This window comes from Carassius gibelio, chromosome B2 (genome assembly GCF_023724105.1).
Source record: "Carassius gibelio isolate Cgi1373 ecotype wild population from Czech Republic chromosome B2, carGib1.2-hapl.c, whole genome shotgun sequence".
In the NCBI taxonomy this organism is placed as follows: domain Eukaryota; kingdom Metazoa; phylum Chordata; class Actinopteri; order Cypriniformes; family Cyprinidae; genus Carassius; species Carassius gibelio.
The window spans coordinates 4,259,172-4,275,438 of NC_068397.1; the positions used below are offsets into that span (position 1 = coordinate 4,259,172).

Below are 16,267 nucleotides of genomic sequence, written 5' to 3' on the forward strand. Positions count from 1 at the left end.
TTGAATACAAAACCAACAAAGAACTAATAAACTAACAGATTTCACTATGTTTTCTGCTCTTCACTTTCATGCAGTAGCAGACTGTAAACTTGAATTTAAGTCCTGGTTTGCTGGTTAATAAGAGCACATGGTTTTTTTCAGTCACTTTATGGACATTATAGACCCACCAAGGCCCCAAGCGTTTGCATGGAGGTTGAATCTGCCACTGCTCTCACATAATCTTTGCAAACTGTGTTTTAAAAAGAAAGCTCATGATAAGCTCATACATATACTGCTTAAAACGGCACTGAAAGTTCACTGTGTCTCGTGTAAATGACGTATGAATTTGACCTCTCTTATTGTTTATGTTAGACCACCGTGGAGCAAGAGAGCACAGTTCAGTCTCAGCCGGTGCCCAACATTGACCATCTGCTGACCAACATTGGCCGCACCGCTCCGTCACCAGGAGACGTCTCAGGTAATCTTGTGTTCATAGTCCAACCGTTCCAGGCTAGGGATATGAGTTTAGGAGAATGAATGTGTTACTTAACAAAAGTGAGACGTTCAGTGTGTTAAGATGTTACCGTGTCTGTATGTTCACACTCTCTTAATATATTTTGAATGATTAGCAGATGCTCTTGCTTTCCATGAGATCTTTCAGTGTTTAGAGCAAACAAAAGCAAGCTTGCCAGAAATGTCTAGGTGCATATGTAAAGGTGAACTATTTTAGCAATTTTGCATTGGTCATGCATATTAAATGAGCTGTCTGAAAATTGGATAAAATAGTTCCTATGTATATGAAGCTCTATGAATCAACCTTTTCCCATTGAGTTCTTTCTTTACCTTCCGCCATTGTTTTAGACTTGTTTATTTCAATGCTTTGATTTCTCCAGAGTTCTCCTTTTGCTTTGGTTTGTATTGGTTTGAATCTCACTCATTGTCATCCCTCCCCTAATGCTTTAGTCTCCGTTATGACTCCACTCCTCCTTTTCTTTCAGTTCTTTTTCCTCCTTACCCTTCTCTTGTGCTAACCCGGCGTGTTCTTTCCCAAAAGAAATGGAAAAATCAATGATAAACCACCAAAGGTTTACCCGTCTGACCCATCTTGTCTCTAGTGTTTTTCTTCTCCCTTGTCCCTGTCCAGCACTGCTCACACATTACCCAATCTTGACACAGGCCAAGTGGGCGGCGTCTATCACTCGGTGATGTCACTGATGGACTCTGTAATGTCTGTGATGGACAGCTGGGACTGTAGGAAGAAGGAGGAGTGTTGTCCCCAGTGTAGCTGCCTAGTCTGCAGAAATCCCCGATTCTTATAAATTGAAAGCGAATCCGGGACAAACCCAGCAGAAAACAAAAGAAACAAAAAAAGAGTGTCAGAGAAGTTGATATTTGTCATCGTCATGTTGCACGTTTCATATCTTATAAGACTATTATTAACAGAGAGGATACAGAGCTGTGATGGTGTAATGTGTCTGAAAAGCCTCTTTGCTGTCTCTCGTTGTCTCTGAAGCTGACCGCGAGGAGTTCTAGCATGGTATGGTCTTCAGGATTTCCTCCAGTCTTGTGGCGTACAGTAACTGTCATTGATGTCTGAAGGGGTGTGGTGAGGGGCTGAGCCGGCTCAAATCATAAAGCTCCCGACGAATATCATACCATTCAAAAGCATTAGTATCTTTTGATGGAGAGTGAGCAAAGGGGCTTTTGAGTGGTGAAGAAGCCAGTCGTAAGGACTCGTTTCCTCCTCGTAGCTTTGGCCCCTTTAGCCCCTTTCTGCCCTCCTGTCATATCTGACCCTTGTTGTCCCTTGTCATATCAGTGCTTTAATTCATTCTGCATCTCCATGTTCTACACCGACAAGCTGATGCCGTTAAACACAAACACGGTTCCTCAAGTGACTGATTTTACCTGTAAAAGGACATTCAGACAACACCGTTTGGACATTCAGCTGGTAATTTCAGGTGCTGTGTGCCTGAAGGCCTGGTATACTTCTTTTTCTGCGTTCCGCTCCATCTCGCCCACAGCCGTGTCTTGTGTAGGTTTCTCTTCTGTGGATGGACGAGTTCGGCACAGTGGACTCGTTCTGTCTCTATATCCACTTCACAACTGTGCTGTTGTACATGGATACACAAATTTGCCTGCACACTGACAGTGTGCGCGGGCTGTTGCGGAAAGTGGACGGATGAAGTATACTTTAGGCTTGAACGCTAGCGTAGGTTAGAACTGATCCGTTTAGCTGCTCATGAAAATGACAGAGATGGGATGTGGTGGCAACCAGTGGAAGTGCACACTGTGGAGGTCGCGTAGTCCACCTCAGTAGAAAAAGCACAGTAAAGCTACAAAATTACAAAGTAGGTGAAAAAACACAAAACTTAACATCCTAAACAAAATTAAACATTTATGCTTTCAAGTTTTTTTTTTGTGAATAAGTGACTTAACAGGCATGCATATTAATCCTATGATGCATTTAGGTTTACAAAAGTGAAGAATCAAGCACACTCAGCCATTTAAAAATAGCAGCAGCGTTCGGTTTCCGACCAGATTCACGTCAATTCTCACCCCTAAAAACAGCTGTTTGGATGTCCATCCCTGCCTTGGTGATGTCTCTGAGTTGGGAAAGAATGCCTGTAGACATGTTCTGCTGGCTCTGTGTGTGTTCGTCAGTGATTGACGGTTTAACTGTGGACAGGCTGTCTATCTGTGTGAATGTGTGCATGAGCTGCCTCCTGTCTTACCGCACACTGCCGGGTTCCTGTCATCACTCACTTCTCTTTCCTCCATTTCTCTCTGTGTGATGGCTTATGTGTGTCGCCTTCATCTCTCAGATCTCTACATGACTCCACTGTTTGTGCTGTTCCACTGCTGTTGTGATGAAGGATATTTATATTTCAGTCTCCCCTTGTCTCTGGGTCTTTGTCCCTGTTGTATTCCACTTGAAATAGCCTGCTTACCTTTTTCTCTCCTTGTTCCATCAGATTCAACCACCAGTGAATCTGCTAAATCAAAGGTGAGTACTTTTTGAGATGATTACAAAATCTACAAAAGGAGACTATTCCTGCTTCAGAATCCAATTCTTTGAGATTGATCACAAGTGCGCTGTAAACTTACACTTGTCTTTATGTGCTTGGTCCTGTAGCAGGGTTCCTGGGGATCTGGTAAGGACCAATATAGTAGAGAGCTGCTGCGTACTTCCATCTTTGCTAGTCGCAAACGCAAAAAGCCTAAGGACAAGCCTCAGCCGAGCAGCTCTGACGACGATCTGGACACTAGTTTTTCTAAGAATGATCTTCCAGTGCAAAATGATCCAAATTGGCCTGCTGATGACCAAACTGAGGATGCTGAGAGTGAGGTTGGACTTGATGACCAAATAGAAAGGACAGAGGATGATGAGCAAAGCCCAGGAGACAGCCTTGAACTAACCTCTGGAAACAAGCAGCTCATTTCCGAACATCTGCCCCAGGAGACTTGTCCTTTACCCAAGATCTTCACGTCGCCCAAACCTAGTTATCACATGACTCGCCAGAGTTCCCTGTCCGATCCTCCCTCCAACTACGATGATGGATGTGTCTCAGATCTGGGCACGCTTAACAGCACCAGCTCCCAGGCCTCAGTACCCAGGATGAGGCACAGGAGGACACCTGGCCACTGGATGGAGAGCACTGGAATGGGCCCAGGAGCTGAGGTCTGCTCCATCACGTCAGATTACTCCACCACCTCCTCCATGACCTTCCACACAGGGGTGGAGTCCATCGCCCTCAGTCCGGAGGTACAATCTGTCGCCGAAAGCCGCGAGGATGATGCTGACGATGAAAGAAGCGAGCTCATCAGTGAGGGACGGCCCATGGAGACTGACAGTGAGAGTGATTTATCAGTCTTTGCTGGTGGCCAAGATAGCGGGCCGACTGACGATGGCAACCAACCGGTGCGCAGCATCACACCTTTGCAAGATGTACCCAACCTAATCCCCTCCCATCTAATCATCGCGTGTGACACCCTGGCACGCAAGAGAGGGAGTCGGCAGAAGACAGACAGCGAGTCTTCAGCAGACGGGAACCGCAGTGACAAGGAGTCCAGTCGCCTCTCGCGAGCACCAGAGGCAGTCAAAGGCCTCTCCACCGGCAGTCTGAGCTCTTCCTCTCGCAGCGAATCAGAGCGAGCCGAACCCATGTGGCGACTCAGAATCACAGACCGGTTAAAGAGTCGACTGAGGACGTCAGCAGATGACATGTTTGGGGTGGGTTCCGAGCGCACCAGGTCACCCGAGACTCGAAGTAAACGGAAAACCAACATCCGCCGTAGGCACACCATGGGTGGTCAGCGGGACTTTGCGGAGTTGTCGGTAATTGGGGACTGGCAAAGAGTCGAGAGCAATGAGCTCTCAGCTATGGATCGCTTAAAGCCTAAATGTAGTTCGCAGGACTTCTCCATCAGAGACTGGATCGCTCGAGAGCGACACCGAGCCAGCAACCCCGAAGTTAGTGAGGACGTACTAGACCTGCACCCTTCCCGATCACGGGACCTGTTCTCCGCTGGGTCCTCGCACTCCCACATGGGTCAGCTCCTTAATGGAGATGTAGCGGCCGCTCAGAGCAAGAGTCTAAGCCTGGCTGCAGATGCCCACCCTCACAAACTCTCTGGTGCTCAAGTGGTCCGTTCCCGTTTCTATCAGTACCTGTGAAAGTGTGTGTGAGTGTGCGCTCATGTATATTATATATGAGAACACAGTTTGAGTGTCTGAGTATAGACATGTTTTAAAGTACTTGAGCTATGCTTGTAAGCCATGTTGGCATCAAGAGTCGAAATCGTGAGCGAGTGCGTGTGTGATGTGAGACTGAGAGAAAGTGCATATGAACTTGCTATTGAGCCTTCTCTGGGAGTTGAAAGAAATGTTTTTCAAACATCCTGTGATATTTCCTTCTGTGAATGAAATTATGTACCGATCCAATGTTGTACAGTGAACAGAGGCCCTCTCAATGTTGGCCGAAGTGCAGTATTGCTGGAAAACTAGGAGAGCTTGAATTCCGGCGACTATAGATTTTAGATTTGAGACGTCACATCATGGAGCAGTTGTAGTCCAAATGGCTTGAAAGTTAAAGGAAAGTAACCAAGAAATAGGCTGAGCAGGTAGGTCAATAGGATGTTGAGAAGACTAGAGTGTCTTGAGCCTTGATAAAAGATTTATTTAGCTGGAAGTGTAGAGAGGTCCCCGGTTTTGTGATAAGATACTTCAGTAACCAAAACAAGAACTTCTTTGCTTGTTATGCTAAAAAAACTGCCATTTTCATTTTTGAAGTGTACATATTTCCCCTTTCCGTGCTTTTTGTTTATTCTGGCTGTGTTTGGACTGCTTCGCGTGCTGTGCTTTGGAGCGGTGTCTGTTTCGTTTTTCTGTTTTTAAGTGCAGTGCATGGCAGACACTCGGCAAAGTAAACATTTTTTTTTAAATAATGGAAGACAAAAGGAATTCAGTTTTCGCTGATGCAATCTGCAGTGTACATGTTGCTGTTTGTTGTTCTACGACTACTGAGATGCGATTACTGTCTCTGGCATAAAGCTGGAAAAATAGATGGGAAAAGAATGAATTGTTAAAGAACAAATCAGGTGTCTTTGGATCATGAAAGTGCCTCATATTAAATAGAATACTGGTCTCGAGTTGTTGAAGGCGCCACATCTCACATACATTAAGATGTAAAAAAAAAAAACACACCGTAATGTTTTTTAAACTGTCCTTCGTTCATGGAAAATTGAGACTCTTCCATTCCTAGAGCATTCCTCCAGGGGTCTTAAACACTATTTTATTAATGAATTATTGTTTTGCATTTGGTCTTTCAACCAGACTTGAATTTTAAATATTCCTGTAAAGAAACTAACTTAAATGTACATATCTATTACAAGTTTTAGCTGTTCCTCTTCCTCCGGTCATCTTCATTGCATCAGTTTCTTTATTTGTAAGTAGTGTACGATACAGAGGTGAGGTTAAGGGGCCTGGGAGAGTGAAAGTGACCATGCTAATCATCTCTGGGGGTCTTCAGTCTCCCTGTGTGTGAACAATGCTTCCCTAACTGTTTGTATCATGCTGGGTCTGCTCACGTGGTGGACACACATTGTAAAACACTGGAAAATAAACCCTTTTTGTCTGATAAATAACTAGTCCTGTTGAATTATTTCCTCATTCATTTCAGATTAGCACCACAAGGGGGCAGACTGCTTTTGCAAGAACATGCATGATATTTGTGATGGCTAAAACAAAACGTTTTAACGACCTGTTCAATAAATGTGAACGACATAAATGCAGCCATATAGAAACTTGCAGTATATGAAGAAACAAACAAAATAGATTTCAAAATGCTTTATGTACAAGGTACACACAAGTACGGACCAAAATAGTTGTAATTTACACATCAGTGCTTCTGCTTACAAGACAGGATTTCACTTACAACAATAAATTCAGTGGAACCACATAGGAACATTCAAGCTGTCAAAAGTAACAACACGTAAATAGATACATTAAAAGAAAAGAAACCATCTTGCCACCATGCCAAATTATAGAGCAAGAAAATATATTCTACGCAAAACGTTCTTGAAAGACCTTTGTAACCACATATGACATAAAACCCCAAACAAAACACAGACCTGCCCAAAGACGCTAGTCCTGTATTCACAGTTAATCTACTGGATTACTTTACAACTCAACTAGTACACAGGACGGTCAAGAAAATGTTCTCGGCAGGATTGTGGCATGGTTGTCTTTGATCACATAAAACTTTATTCCTAAACTTCTTTTTTCCCCCCATAAATTTTCCATAAATGATTCATCCTACCTCATGGACTGCCTGTCTTTAGCAGGTATACTCCAATAAGGCACAGTGACTATATGAATATCCATGGACATTTGCAGCTGCACTCAAATAATAAATAAGACTGTCCTTCTCAGAATGGGCTGATTCACAGATGAACAATATGCCATTGTGCCGTCATGCGGGCGCAAATATGGATACAACAATTGACTGATTTTAAAGCATCTGTTTTACAGTAGCACATTTGATGAACAAATAGCCTCATGAAATGCACAGAACAAATTCCAGTCCGTTTTTTATGTATATGATTTATGCACATTTGTTCAGCTCCAATTTTTTTATGTAAATTGCCACATTCAACTGACACATGAAATATAACGATGACATTGACGACAGAAACGAATGGGTTCACAAGGACATTTATGCACATATAAAGGACCTAAACTGGTTTGAACTCAGAACATTACGCAGCTGGACAAAAAATATGCTAATGTGTAAATCTGCAGCTTTTATTTCCGGCTAATCATTCTTCTGTATATTGTGCTGTCATCTCTTAAAGCTTTCTGTCAGCAATGCATGAATTACAGAACACAAGCAAAAGAGTTCTGACCGAATTACGCATGTCCAGCTGGTTTTCTGGCACTGCTCGTGTGGTGCTGTGTGTATGAAATGGTTCATCGTGTACCTCCACAGGTTCTTGTATCACCAAGTTTTTTCCTGGATCCCATGAGCCAATCAGAGTTTAGGGGCGTGGTCCATGCAGAGGCTCAAGAGAAGCCATCGGAACTACCATGGGGATGGGGTGGGGGGGTGATGGGGTTGGGGAGGAGTTTGCATATTGTGCTGTAAGCTGGCATGTGCTGGATCTGAGCCGAACTCTAACCATCATCTTCGTCATTGTCCTGCTCCACTTTTTCTTCAATCGGTATCTCTGGGGGTCTGAAACACTCCACAAAGAAGTTGACCAGCGACTGACTCAGATGTAGCTGCGACTCTCTCGAGTGGAGGACGTGGCTTTCATCTGGGTAGATCTGACAGACAAACAAAACACTCATTCAGTCAAGAACAAATCATTTCTGATTCTGAACCTGCGTGTAGAGAGATAAAGATGGAGAATATCCTGTTTTATTAAGAAATCTGTCATACACATCAAACTTAACTCCACTACTTATTTCTGAGTGGTATTTAGCATTTGTCCATGTGGTTGCTAGGGTTTCTGAGTGTTTTTGCAAGTTGCTAGGTTGTCTGAGTGTAACATGTTTCTAAGAGTGTATGAGTGTTTCATCATATTACTATCAGGCTTTTTAGGGTGTTGAGTGTTTTTTGTTTGTTTGTTTTTTTGCATGTTGCTAGGGTGTCCGAGTGTTTCTAGCTTGTTGCTAGGGTGTCTTGAGTGTTTTAGTATGTTGCTAAGGATGTACAATGTTTTTTTACAATGTTATTATATGGTTGTTAAGGGTATCCGAGTGTTTTTTGTTTGTTGTTAGGGTGTCTGGGTGTTTTTAGCTTGTTGCTAGGGTGTCTGAGTGTTTTTAGCTTGTTGCTAGAGTGTCTGAGTGTTTTAATATGTTGCAAAGGATGTACAATGGTTTTTTTACCATGTTATTATCTGTTTGTTAAGGGTGTCCAAGTGTTTTCTGTTTATTGCTAGGGTGTCTGAGTGTTTTTAGCTTGTTGCTAGGGTGTCTTCAGTGTTTTAATATGCTGCTAAGGATGTACAATGTTTTTTACCATGTTATTATCTGGTTGTTAAGGGTGTCCAAGTGTTTTCTGTTTATTGCTAGGGTGTCTGAGTGTTTTTAGCTTGTTGCTAGGGTGTCTGAGTGTTTTTAGCTTGTTGCTAGGGTGTCTGAGTGTTTTAATATGTTGCTAAGGATGTACAATGTTTTTTACCATGTTATTATCTGGTTGTTAAGGGTGTCCAAGTGTTTTTTGTTTGTTGCTAGGGTGTCTGAGTTTTTTGACATGTTGCTAACAGTGTATGAATATTTTTAGCATTTTATGATCTGGTTGTTCGCAGTGTTTTTAGCATGTTGCTGGTTTCAAGTGAGTTGCTATGTAGTTGCAATAGTGTTAGTGTTTTGTTTTTTGTTCAGATCAGTATATGTAACAGTAATAGTGATTCTTGATGGAACAAACACCACTAAAAAGATGTTAAGTAATTCAGAAACATAAGAGCTTTAAATAGCTGCTGATGAGCTCTTACCTGTAATGTATAATTAGCTTTCTCATTTATCAGGTGGGTGATAAATTTGGCCGTGTGCTGAAAATGGACTTTCTCTGTATGAAAAGAAAGAAATGTTACACACAATCCAGTGTCAGTTAAACAAATGAAAAAAAGCATGTATTTAAGAACTAAAGTAAAGCACAAGAAGCTTTGTTTAAATCAAAGGTTACCGTCAGCTGTCGGGTGAATTATCAAGAGATTTTTGTCCCTCAGTTGCTCCATGTGGTCTGTTAAACGTGCCATCTGAAGATATACAAGCCAACACCATATGTAAGAGAGAGTCCTGGGGAGATTACTTAAACATTGTAGTCTGATACTGATTACAAATTACATACAGTATTGTTCAAAATAATAGCAGTACAATGTGACTAACCAGAATAATCAAGGTTTTTAGTATATTTTTTATTGCTACGTGGCAAACAAGTTACCAGTAGGTTCAGTAGATTGTCAGAAAACAAACAAGACCCAGCATTCATGATATGCACGCTCTTAAGGCTGTGCAATTGGGCAATTAGTTGAAAGGGGTGTGTTCAAAAAAATAGCAGTGTCTACCTTTGACTGTACAAACTCAAAACTATTTTGTACAAACATTTTTTTTTTCTGGGATTTAGCAATCCTGTGAATCACTAAACTAATATTTAGTTGTATGACCACAGTTTTTTAAAACTGCTTGACATCTGGGTGGCATGGAGTCAACCAACTTGTGGCACCTCTCAGCTGTTATTCCACTCCATGACTCTTTAACAACATTCCACAATTCATTCACATTTCTTGGTTTTGCTTCAGAAACAGCATTTTTGATATCACCCCACAAGTTCTCAATTGGATTAAGGTCTGGAGATTGGGCTGGCCACTCCATAACATTAATTTTGTTGGTTTGGAACCAAGACTTTGACCGTTTACTAGTGTGTTTTGGGTCATTGTCTTGTTGAAACAACCATTTCAAGGGCATGTCCTCTTCAGCATAGGGCAACATGACCTCTTCAAGTATTTTAACATATGCAAACTGATCCATGATCCCTGGTATGCGATAAATAGGCCCAACACCATAGTAGGAGAAACATGCCCATATCATGATGCTTGCACCTCCATGCTTCACTGTCTTCACTGTGTACTGTGGCTTGAATTCAGAGTTTGGGGGTCGTCTCACAAACTGCCTGTGGCCCTTGGACCCAAAAAGAACAATTTTACTCTCATCAGTCCACAAAATGTTCCTCCATTTCTCTTTAGGCCAGTTGATGTGTTCTTTGGCAAATTGTAACCTCTTCTGCACATGCTTTTTTTTAACAGAGGGACTTTGCAGGGGATTCTTGAAAATAGATTAGCTTCACACAGACGTCTTCTAACTGTCACAGTACTTACAGGTAACTCCAGACTGTCTTTGATCATCCTGGAGGTGATCATTGGCTGAGCCTTTGCCATTCTGGTTATTCTTCTATCCATTTTGATGGTTGTCTTCCGTTTTCTTCCACGTCTCTCTGGTTTTGCTCTCCATTTTAAGGCATTGGAGATCATTTTAGCTGAACAGCCTATCATTTTTTGCACCTCTTTATAGGTTTTCCCCTCTCTAATCAACTTTTTAATCAAAGTACGCTGTTCTTCTGAACAATGTCTTGAACGACCCATTTTCCTCAGCTTTCAAATGCATGTTCAACAAGTGTTGGCTTCATCCTTAAATAGGGGCCACCTGATTCACACCTGTTTCTTCACAAAATTGATGACCTCAGTGATTGAATGCCACACTGCTATTTTTTTGAACACACCCCTTTCAACTAATTGCCCAATTGCACAGCCTTAAGAGCGTGCATATCATGAATGCTGGGTCTCATTTGTTTTCTGAGAATCTACTGAACCTACTGGTAACTTGTTTGCCACGTAGCAATAAAAAAATATACGAAAAACCTTGATTATTCTGGTTAGTCACATTGTACTGCTATTATTTTGAACAATACTGTATTGTACTCAGTAATGTAATCAAGATTCAATCAGGACTCATGTAATGTATTCTTACTACTTTTGGATTACTTTTAGATTACTTTGGAAATAACTAGTTTATAGATTTAAATGGGATTATTATTGTTTTGAAAAATATATATAAATAAAATTACCATTAATCAACATCAATGAACTAGCAATTCTTTTGAAATTATTGAAATATTAACTTGAAATCTAGATATTGTAGGTCAAAGTGTTATGTTCCTGTCGGGCTGTGGGCGTGTTTGTTTTGGGGCTTTCAAAATATCAACATCGTTCGGCAAAAATCGCTTAGTGCACCTTAACATTTTAAATTATATGATTAAGTACGAGAACTTAATTTTTGTGTTCTGATTTCACAATCCAGATTACATGTAATAAGTTGTAACAGATTTGTCTGAGCTGACCCTCAACCATCTCTTGTTGCTGTACATTACCTCATATTCTCTCTTACTGGCCTGCGGTGTTCCTAAATAGCGTTCAGAAAATGCAGAAGCTGCAGAACAGAAGATCATGAGTACCATTGAAATGAGTCCATTTTATTCTGATGAAACACTGGATATGACATCATACCATATAAAGAGAAATCAGTGATGGGAGAGATGGCCGTGCCACACTTGAGTTTGAATTTAAACATATTTGGATTATCATCTGAGCGTAATAGTCGGCTGGCCAGGTATCCTCCATATGCCTGAAGCAGACAGAACAGGTGATGCAGGAACATAAATGATGCTGAATGAGACAATCATACATCACATCAATACAGACCTCCTAAAAGCAACATGAAATCAAAACAGACTCACTATGTGTTCCTGCTTTTATTCTGAATGAATCATCCCTGTATGCTATTCCAGATACTCGAAAGGTTTTCTTTGAAATCATTCATCAAAATGTAATAATGATCACTTTCCGTTCAGGGTTATTATAGTAAACTAAAACTACTTTTGTTCACTGATAATGTCACTAAAATAAAATATAAATAAAAAGCACTAAAATGACTAACTAAAAAATGAAAATAATTCAAACAAAAAAAAGTGAAACCTAAATGGTTTTTAAAAATGTAATGTAAAATGAAAATATAAAATGAAGCCAATTAAGCCAATTCAAAATATTAATAAAAATGTTAAAATATGTACACAAAATACCTTTGCCTTATGTTAACAACTCTCAATATTCTCACACCATTCAAAAATGCAGTGAAGTTATTAGCATCACTACACTCAATGGTCCTCAACAGTCACCAGGCAAACCCACCTTTCCATAAACTCCAGTTCTTGAGCTGTCAATGTACGGCTCCTGTGATATCACTCTGCAGGGAATCACAGAAGAGATGTAAGTATGAAGCACAGCACTGATGCTGCTTTCGTTTTAGTGAGGATGATCTGACCTAAGAGCTTCCAGCTGGTCTCTCTCCTCAAACTCCCCCAGCTTCTTCTTGATGCGGTGGAGGAGGTTTGTGCCCTGAAAGCCACTGCCGCGACCATCCAGACGCATGACTATGGTGTTGAAGGAGCTGACCAGCACCGTGGTCCAGTCCACCAGAAACTGCTCCGTCACCATCTGACCACCGGGGGTGCTGTCCCTACCAGAGCAAATCAAAGCATTTGATCAAACAAATGCCTCAAAACAATACCACAATTCAGTGCATCAAAACTAAGCTTCTGATCTACTACATTTTGCAGTCTGTTGTGGTCACACAAAGCAAAAAACATCAGTACAATTTTTCTCATGCTTTTGAGACACTTCTGTCTTTGTTGAACTAACAGTGTTGGGGAAGGTTACTTTTAAAAGTAATTCATTACTTAAAAAAGTAACTAATTTACTTAGAACTACTGCAATGGGAGGTATGGAAAGTAATGTGTTATGTTACTTGGAGATTTTTAAATATAGGCAGGGCTTGTTTGTTTGTTTGTTTTTAAAAAGCCCTTTCACATCAAAAGCGCAGAAAAGAAAATGTAAATCCACATCTGTACAGTAGAGGGAGCAGCAAACAAATTGCATGAAGAATATGATGCAGGATAAGAAAGTTCAACACTATTCAGCAATAACAAAAATCAAACACAAATGTGTCATGCTTGCTTGTTATGGTTGAATTGGAGTCAGTAGCAATGACTACTGGTGGTTTATTGGAGTTTTGTATAATATTCTGAATTTGCATTTGACTTTTTTATTAATTTTGGGGAATACTGAATCTGTTTTTGTGCAGTGAGATGAGTAAACACATGTTCATATTTAGTCTAGACCTACAGTAAGCATCATGTTCTCACAATGGCTGTATCCTTACTCCCGATTTCTATCAACATGGCAAAACGAGAGCTGTCAGTCAATACATGGGAAACAAACATAGGCACATAGATGCTTTAACCTAAATTTCTGCTGAACTAAAAAAGTGACCAGTTACATGCAAAAGTTTGGGAACCCCTTACAGAATCTGTGAAAATGTTAGTAGACCATACAATATGCATGTCGTTTTTATTTTGTACTGTCCCAAGTAAGATATTTGACATAAAATATGTTTACAATTGGTCCACAAAAAAAGAAAAAAAGAAAAGAAAATAGCTGAAATTATTCAAATAACCCCCATCAAAAGTTTGGGAACCATTGGTTAACTGGATGATCTACGACTTTTTTTGTTTAGTTTTTTTGATGGTTGTTCAGGAGTCGCTTGTTTGTTCTGAATAGTTAAACTGAGTTCTGTTTTTTTAGAAAAATCCCCCATGTCCTGCAGATTCTTCATTTTTCCAGCATTGTCATGTTCTACGTTACGTCAGAAAGAGACTGACGAATGTGATCTCGCCCGAGAGCCCATTCACCTTCGAGTGGTTACAAAACGAGCCAATGGTATGCCGAGTACCTTGGTCTCTGGAATTTGCATCGCGAGCTTCGCCCCGCAGAGTGGTTATATAAGGAGCAGCTTGAGCAACTCGCATTCAAGCTTTCGCTTGAGAGCCGAGTACATTGTTTGCTGCTTCACTGGAGTGGTACAAATAAATCAACTGTTGTTGGAGTGACGACGCGATTCAGCGGTTCATCTAGGTTTCCTGCGTCAGCTCCCGCATTCCCCTGAGTGCTTCAGAAACTAAAAGAGCTTTTTCCATTGAGCTAAAATAGAACGTTCTGAGTTTGCATCTTTTTAAAGATGTAATTTCGCCCGTGTGTTTCTGGTTGCGGTCGATATGTCACTTCTTGTGACGGCCACGATCGCTGTGTCACGTGTCTGGGCTTTCAGCACGCTGAGACTGTGTTTGTGAATGGCTCATGTTCTCATTCACTGCCCTCGATGGCAGAGCGGCCAATTGGAATGCTGGGATTCCCCAAGTGCAGCGTTCTGTTACGATGCAACTGTGTCTGCAGAGCGCCTCCGCATGGTGTGGTGGTCCCCAGCTGCCCTCCAAAGTCCTGTAAGTTCTCATCCACGATTGTGGCTAAGGTTTACAGAGACACGGGTCAGGCCGCCTCTGCCCTGCATGCCATGGCCACCTTTCAGGTCTACCAGGCCAAGCTGCTCACAGAGCTGCATGTGGGCAGTGCTGACCCAGGGGTTTTGGAGAAGGTGCGCACCGCTTATTGCGTTACTTTGCGTTACTGCGCACACCTTGGGCCAGGTGATGTCCACTTTGGTGGTCAGGAGCGCCACCTATGACTGAACCTGGCAGACATGAGGGAGTCTGATCGTACTCAGCTCCTCAACTCCCTGATCTCCCAGGTTGGCCTCTTCGGCGACGCGGTAGGGAATTTTGCCCAGCAGTTTCCTGCTGCCCTGAAGTGGTCTGAGAAAATCAGACACATCCTGCCCTGGTGGCCCACTGCTGCCTCCATTCTGCCGCCGGCAGAGCCACCTCAGCCTGGTCGTTGCCGAGGGTGCCCCCCTGCAGTTTCCTACGTTACCCCGGCCACAGCGAGGAGACGGCCGCAGAAGGGTGTCGCAGCCCATCTCTGTCCCTAAACCTGCCAAGTGTCATGCCATGCGGCATTCCTGAGACGGGTGACCCGGAGTTGGGGACGTCAGCTCGTCAGGAGATGGTAGAAGGACCACTCCTTCCCCCGGAGGAGGGCTGGGGGAGAATCCTTTGTTCTCGTTTTCTTTCTCTACCGCCACTGGCCCTGTGGCCGTTGGTACCCAAACCTTCACTAAAAGAGCTGTTTCCTCTACCTCCGGGTCCAAAGAGGCCACGAACAGCAGTTGGCGACGTGCTTCCTCGCCGCTATCATTCTCCTCTCCCCTTGCTAGTTTCCATGCAAAGCTGGCTCAAGAACACATTGCCTTCTCATGCCCTCTTTGCTACTTGGAGCTGCTAAGGGACGCTACGCCTCCCATGCCGGGGCTGTCTTCTCCAAACCTCCAAACCGTCACCCCGTGGTTGGACCTATCATTTCCACTGGGCTGGTGTGTATTCGGTGTAAGCTATAGGCCCTCGCTCGTGCTGGCCTCACGACAGGGTGCTACCACTCACACAGGTCACTGGAAGACAACCATGTGGCATTTTGTAAGGGACCCCATTTGTCAGTTTCTTTCTGACTTTAAGTAGAACGTGACAGACTGAAAGGGAACGCCTTGGTTACGTATGTAATCCTGGTTCCCTGAAGGAGCGAGTCACTGTTCCGCTGAATAGCCGGGTCGCGCTGCTCCTTATATGTCCGGTCTGTGGGGTGGAGCTCGCAATGCAAATTCCGCAGTACTCGGTGTACCATTAGCTCGTTTTGTAACCACTCAAAGGTAATTGGGCTCTCGATCCCATTCGTCAGTCTCTTTCTGATGTAATGTCTCCGTTCCCTCCTTCAGGGAACAAGGGTTTTATACATAACCGAGACGTTACTTTTCCTAACTCAGATATTTCTTTCTAAATTAAAAAAGTAATGCATTACTTTACTACTTACTTAAAGTAGTCAGATTATGTAATTCACGTTACTTGTAATGCATTCCCCCCAACACTGTGAACCAGTACACCGTTCTTGTGTTTTGACTGCCATGTGGAACATGTATCAGTTATTCTGTGTGTGTGAATCACTTACACCAGCAGCAGTAAGGGGTACTGCACTGTTTCTGTAAACGCTGCTGGCTTCAGGATCTGGATGTTGAGACCTGTGCAAATGATGGGAAAGTTACTGTGCTTTGAAAATCATCAGCTTTATAAAAACTGACTCAGAGAGTTTGCTGTAAGATACTTACTGTAATCCTCTATGTTGATCTTTCTGTACTCTACTTTGGGCATCTGCGTGTTGTTCACAGTGGTGTTCAACTGCTCATTGAGCTCCACATCCAGCAGCTCTGAGGGAAACAGAGAGAATC

At 42.4% G+C, this 16,267-nt stretch overlaps 2 protein-coding genes across 6 annotated transcripts in view; one reads left to right on the forward strand and one right to left on the reverse strand.

Annotated features, from left to right (window-relative positions):
- LOC127950907 (rho GTPase-activating protein 21) overlaps positions 1 to 6,126 on the forward strand; it is a 61,965-nt gene extending 55,839 nt beyond the window's left edge. For all 3 annotated transcript variants that reach the window (XM_052548319.1, XM_052548320.1, XM_052548321.1), the window contains 3 exons: positions 352 to 457; positions 2,955 to 2,986; positions 3,116 to 6,126. In XM_052548319.1, coding sequence (XP_052404279.1) covers positions 352 to 457; positions 2,955 to 2,986; positions 3,116 to 4,657 — 1,680 coding nt within the window. In that variant the 3' untranslated portion in view covers positions 4,658 to 6,126. The remainder of the gene's footprint in view (positions 1 to 351; positions 458 to 2,954; positions 2,987 to 3,115) is intronic.
- A 187-nt stretch (positions 6,127 to 6,313) lies between these two features.
- The window catches only part of LOC127950908 (dipeptidyl aminopeptidase-like protein 6), a 177,031-nt gene continuing 167,077 nt past the window's right edge, over positions 6,314 to 16,267 (reverse strand). For all 3 annotated transcript variants that reach the window (XM_052548323.1, XM_052548322.1, XM_052548324.1), the window contains 9 exons: positions 16,148 to 16,246; positions 15,991 to 16,060; positions 12,365 to 12,559; positions 12,232 to 12,286; positions 11,551 to 11,668; positions 11,415 to 11,473; positions 9,174 to 9,246; positions 8,983 to 9,056; positions 6,314 to 7,807 (listed from right to left, as the gene is read on the reverse strand). In XM_052548323.1, coding sequence (XP_052404283.1) covers positions 7,655 to 7,807; positions 8,983 to 9,056; positions 9,174 to 9,246; positions 11,415 to 11,473; positions 11,551 to 11,668; positions 12,232 to 12,286; positions 12,365 to 12,559; positions 15,991 to 16,060; positions 16,148 to 16,246 — 896 coding nt within the window. In that variant the 3' untranslated portion in view covers positions 6,314 to 7,654. The remainder of the gene's footprint in view (positions 7,808 to 8,982; positions 9,057 to 9,173; positions 9,247 to 11,414; positions 11,474 to 11,550; positions 11,669 to 12,231; positions 12,287 to 12,364; positions 12,560 to 15,990; positions 16,061 to 16,147; positions 16,247 to 16,267) is intronic.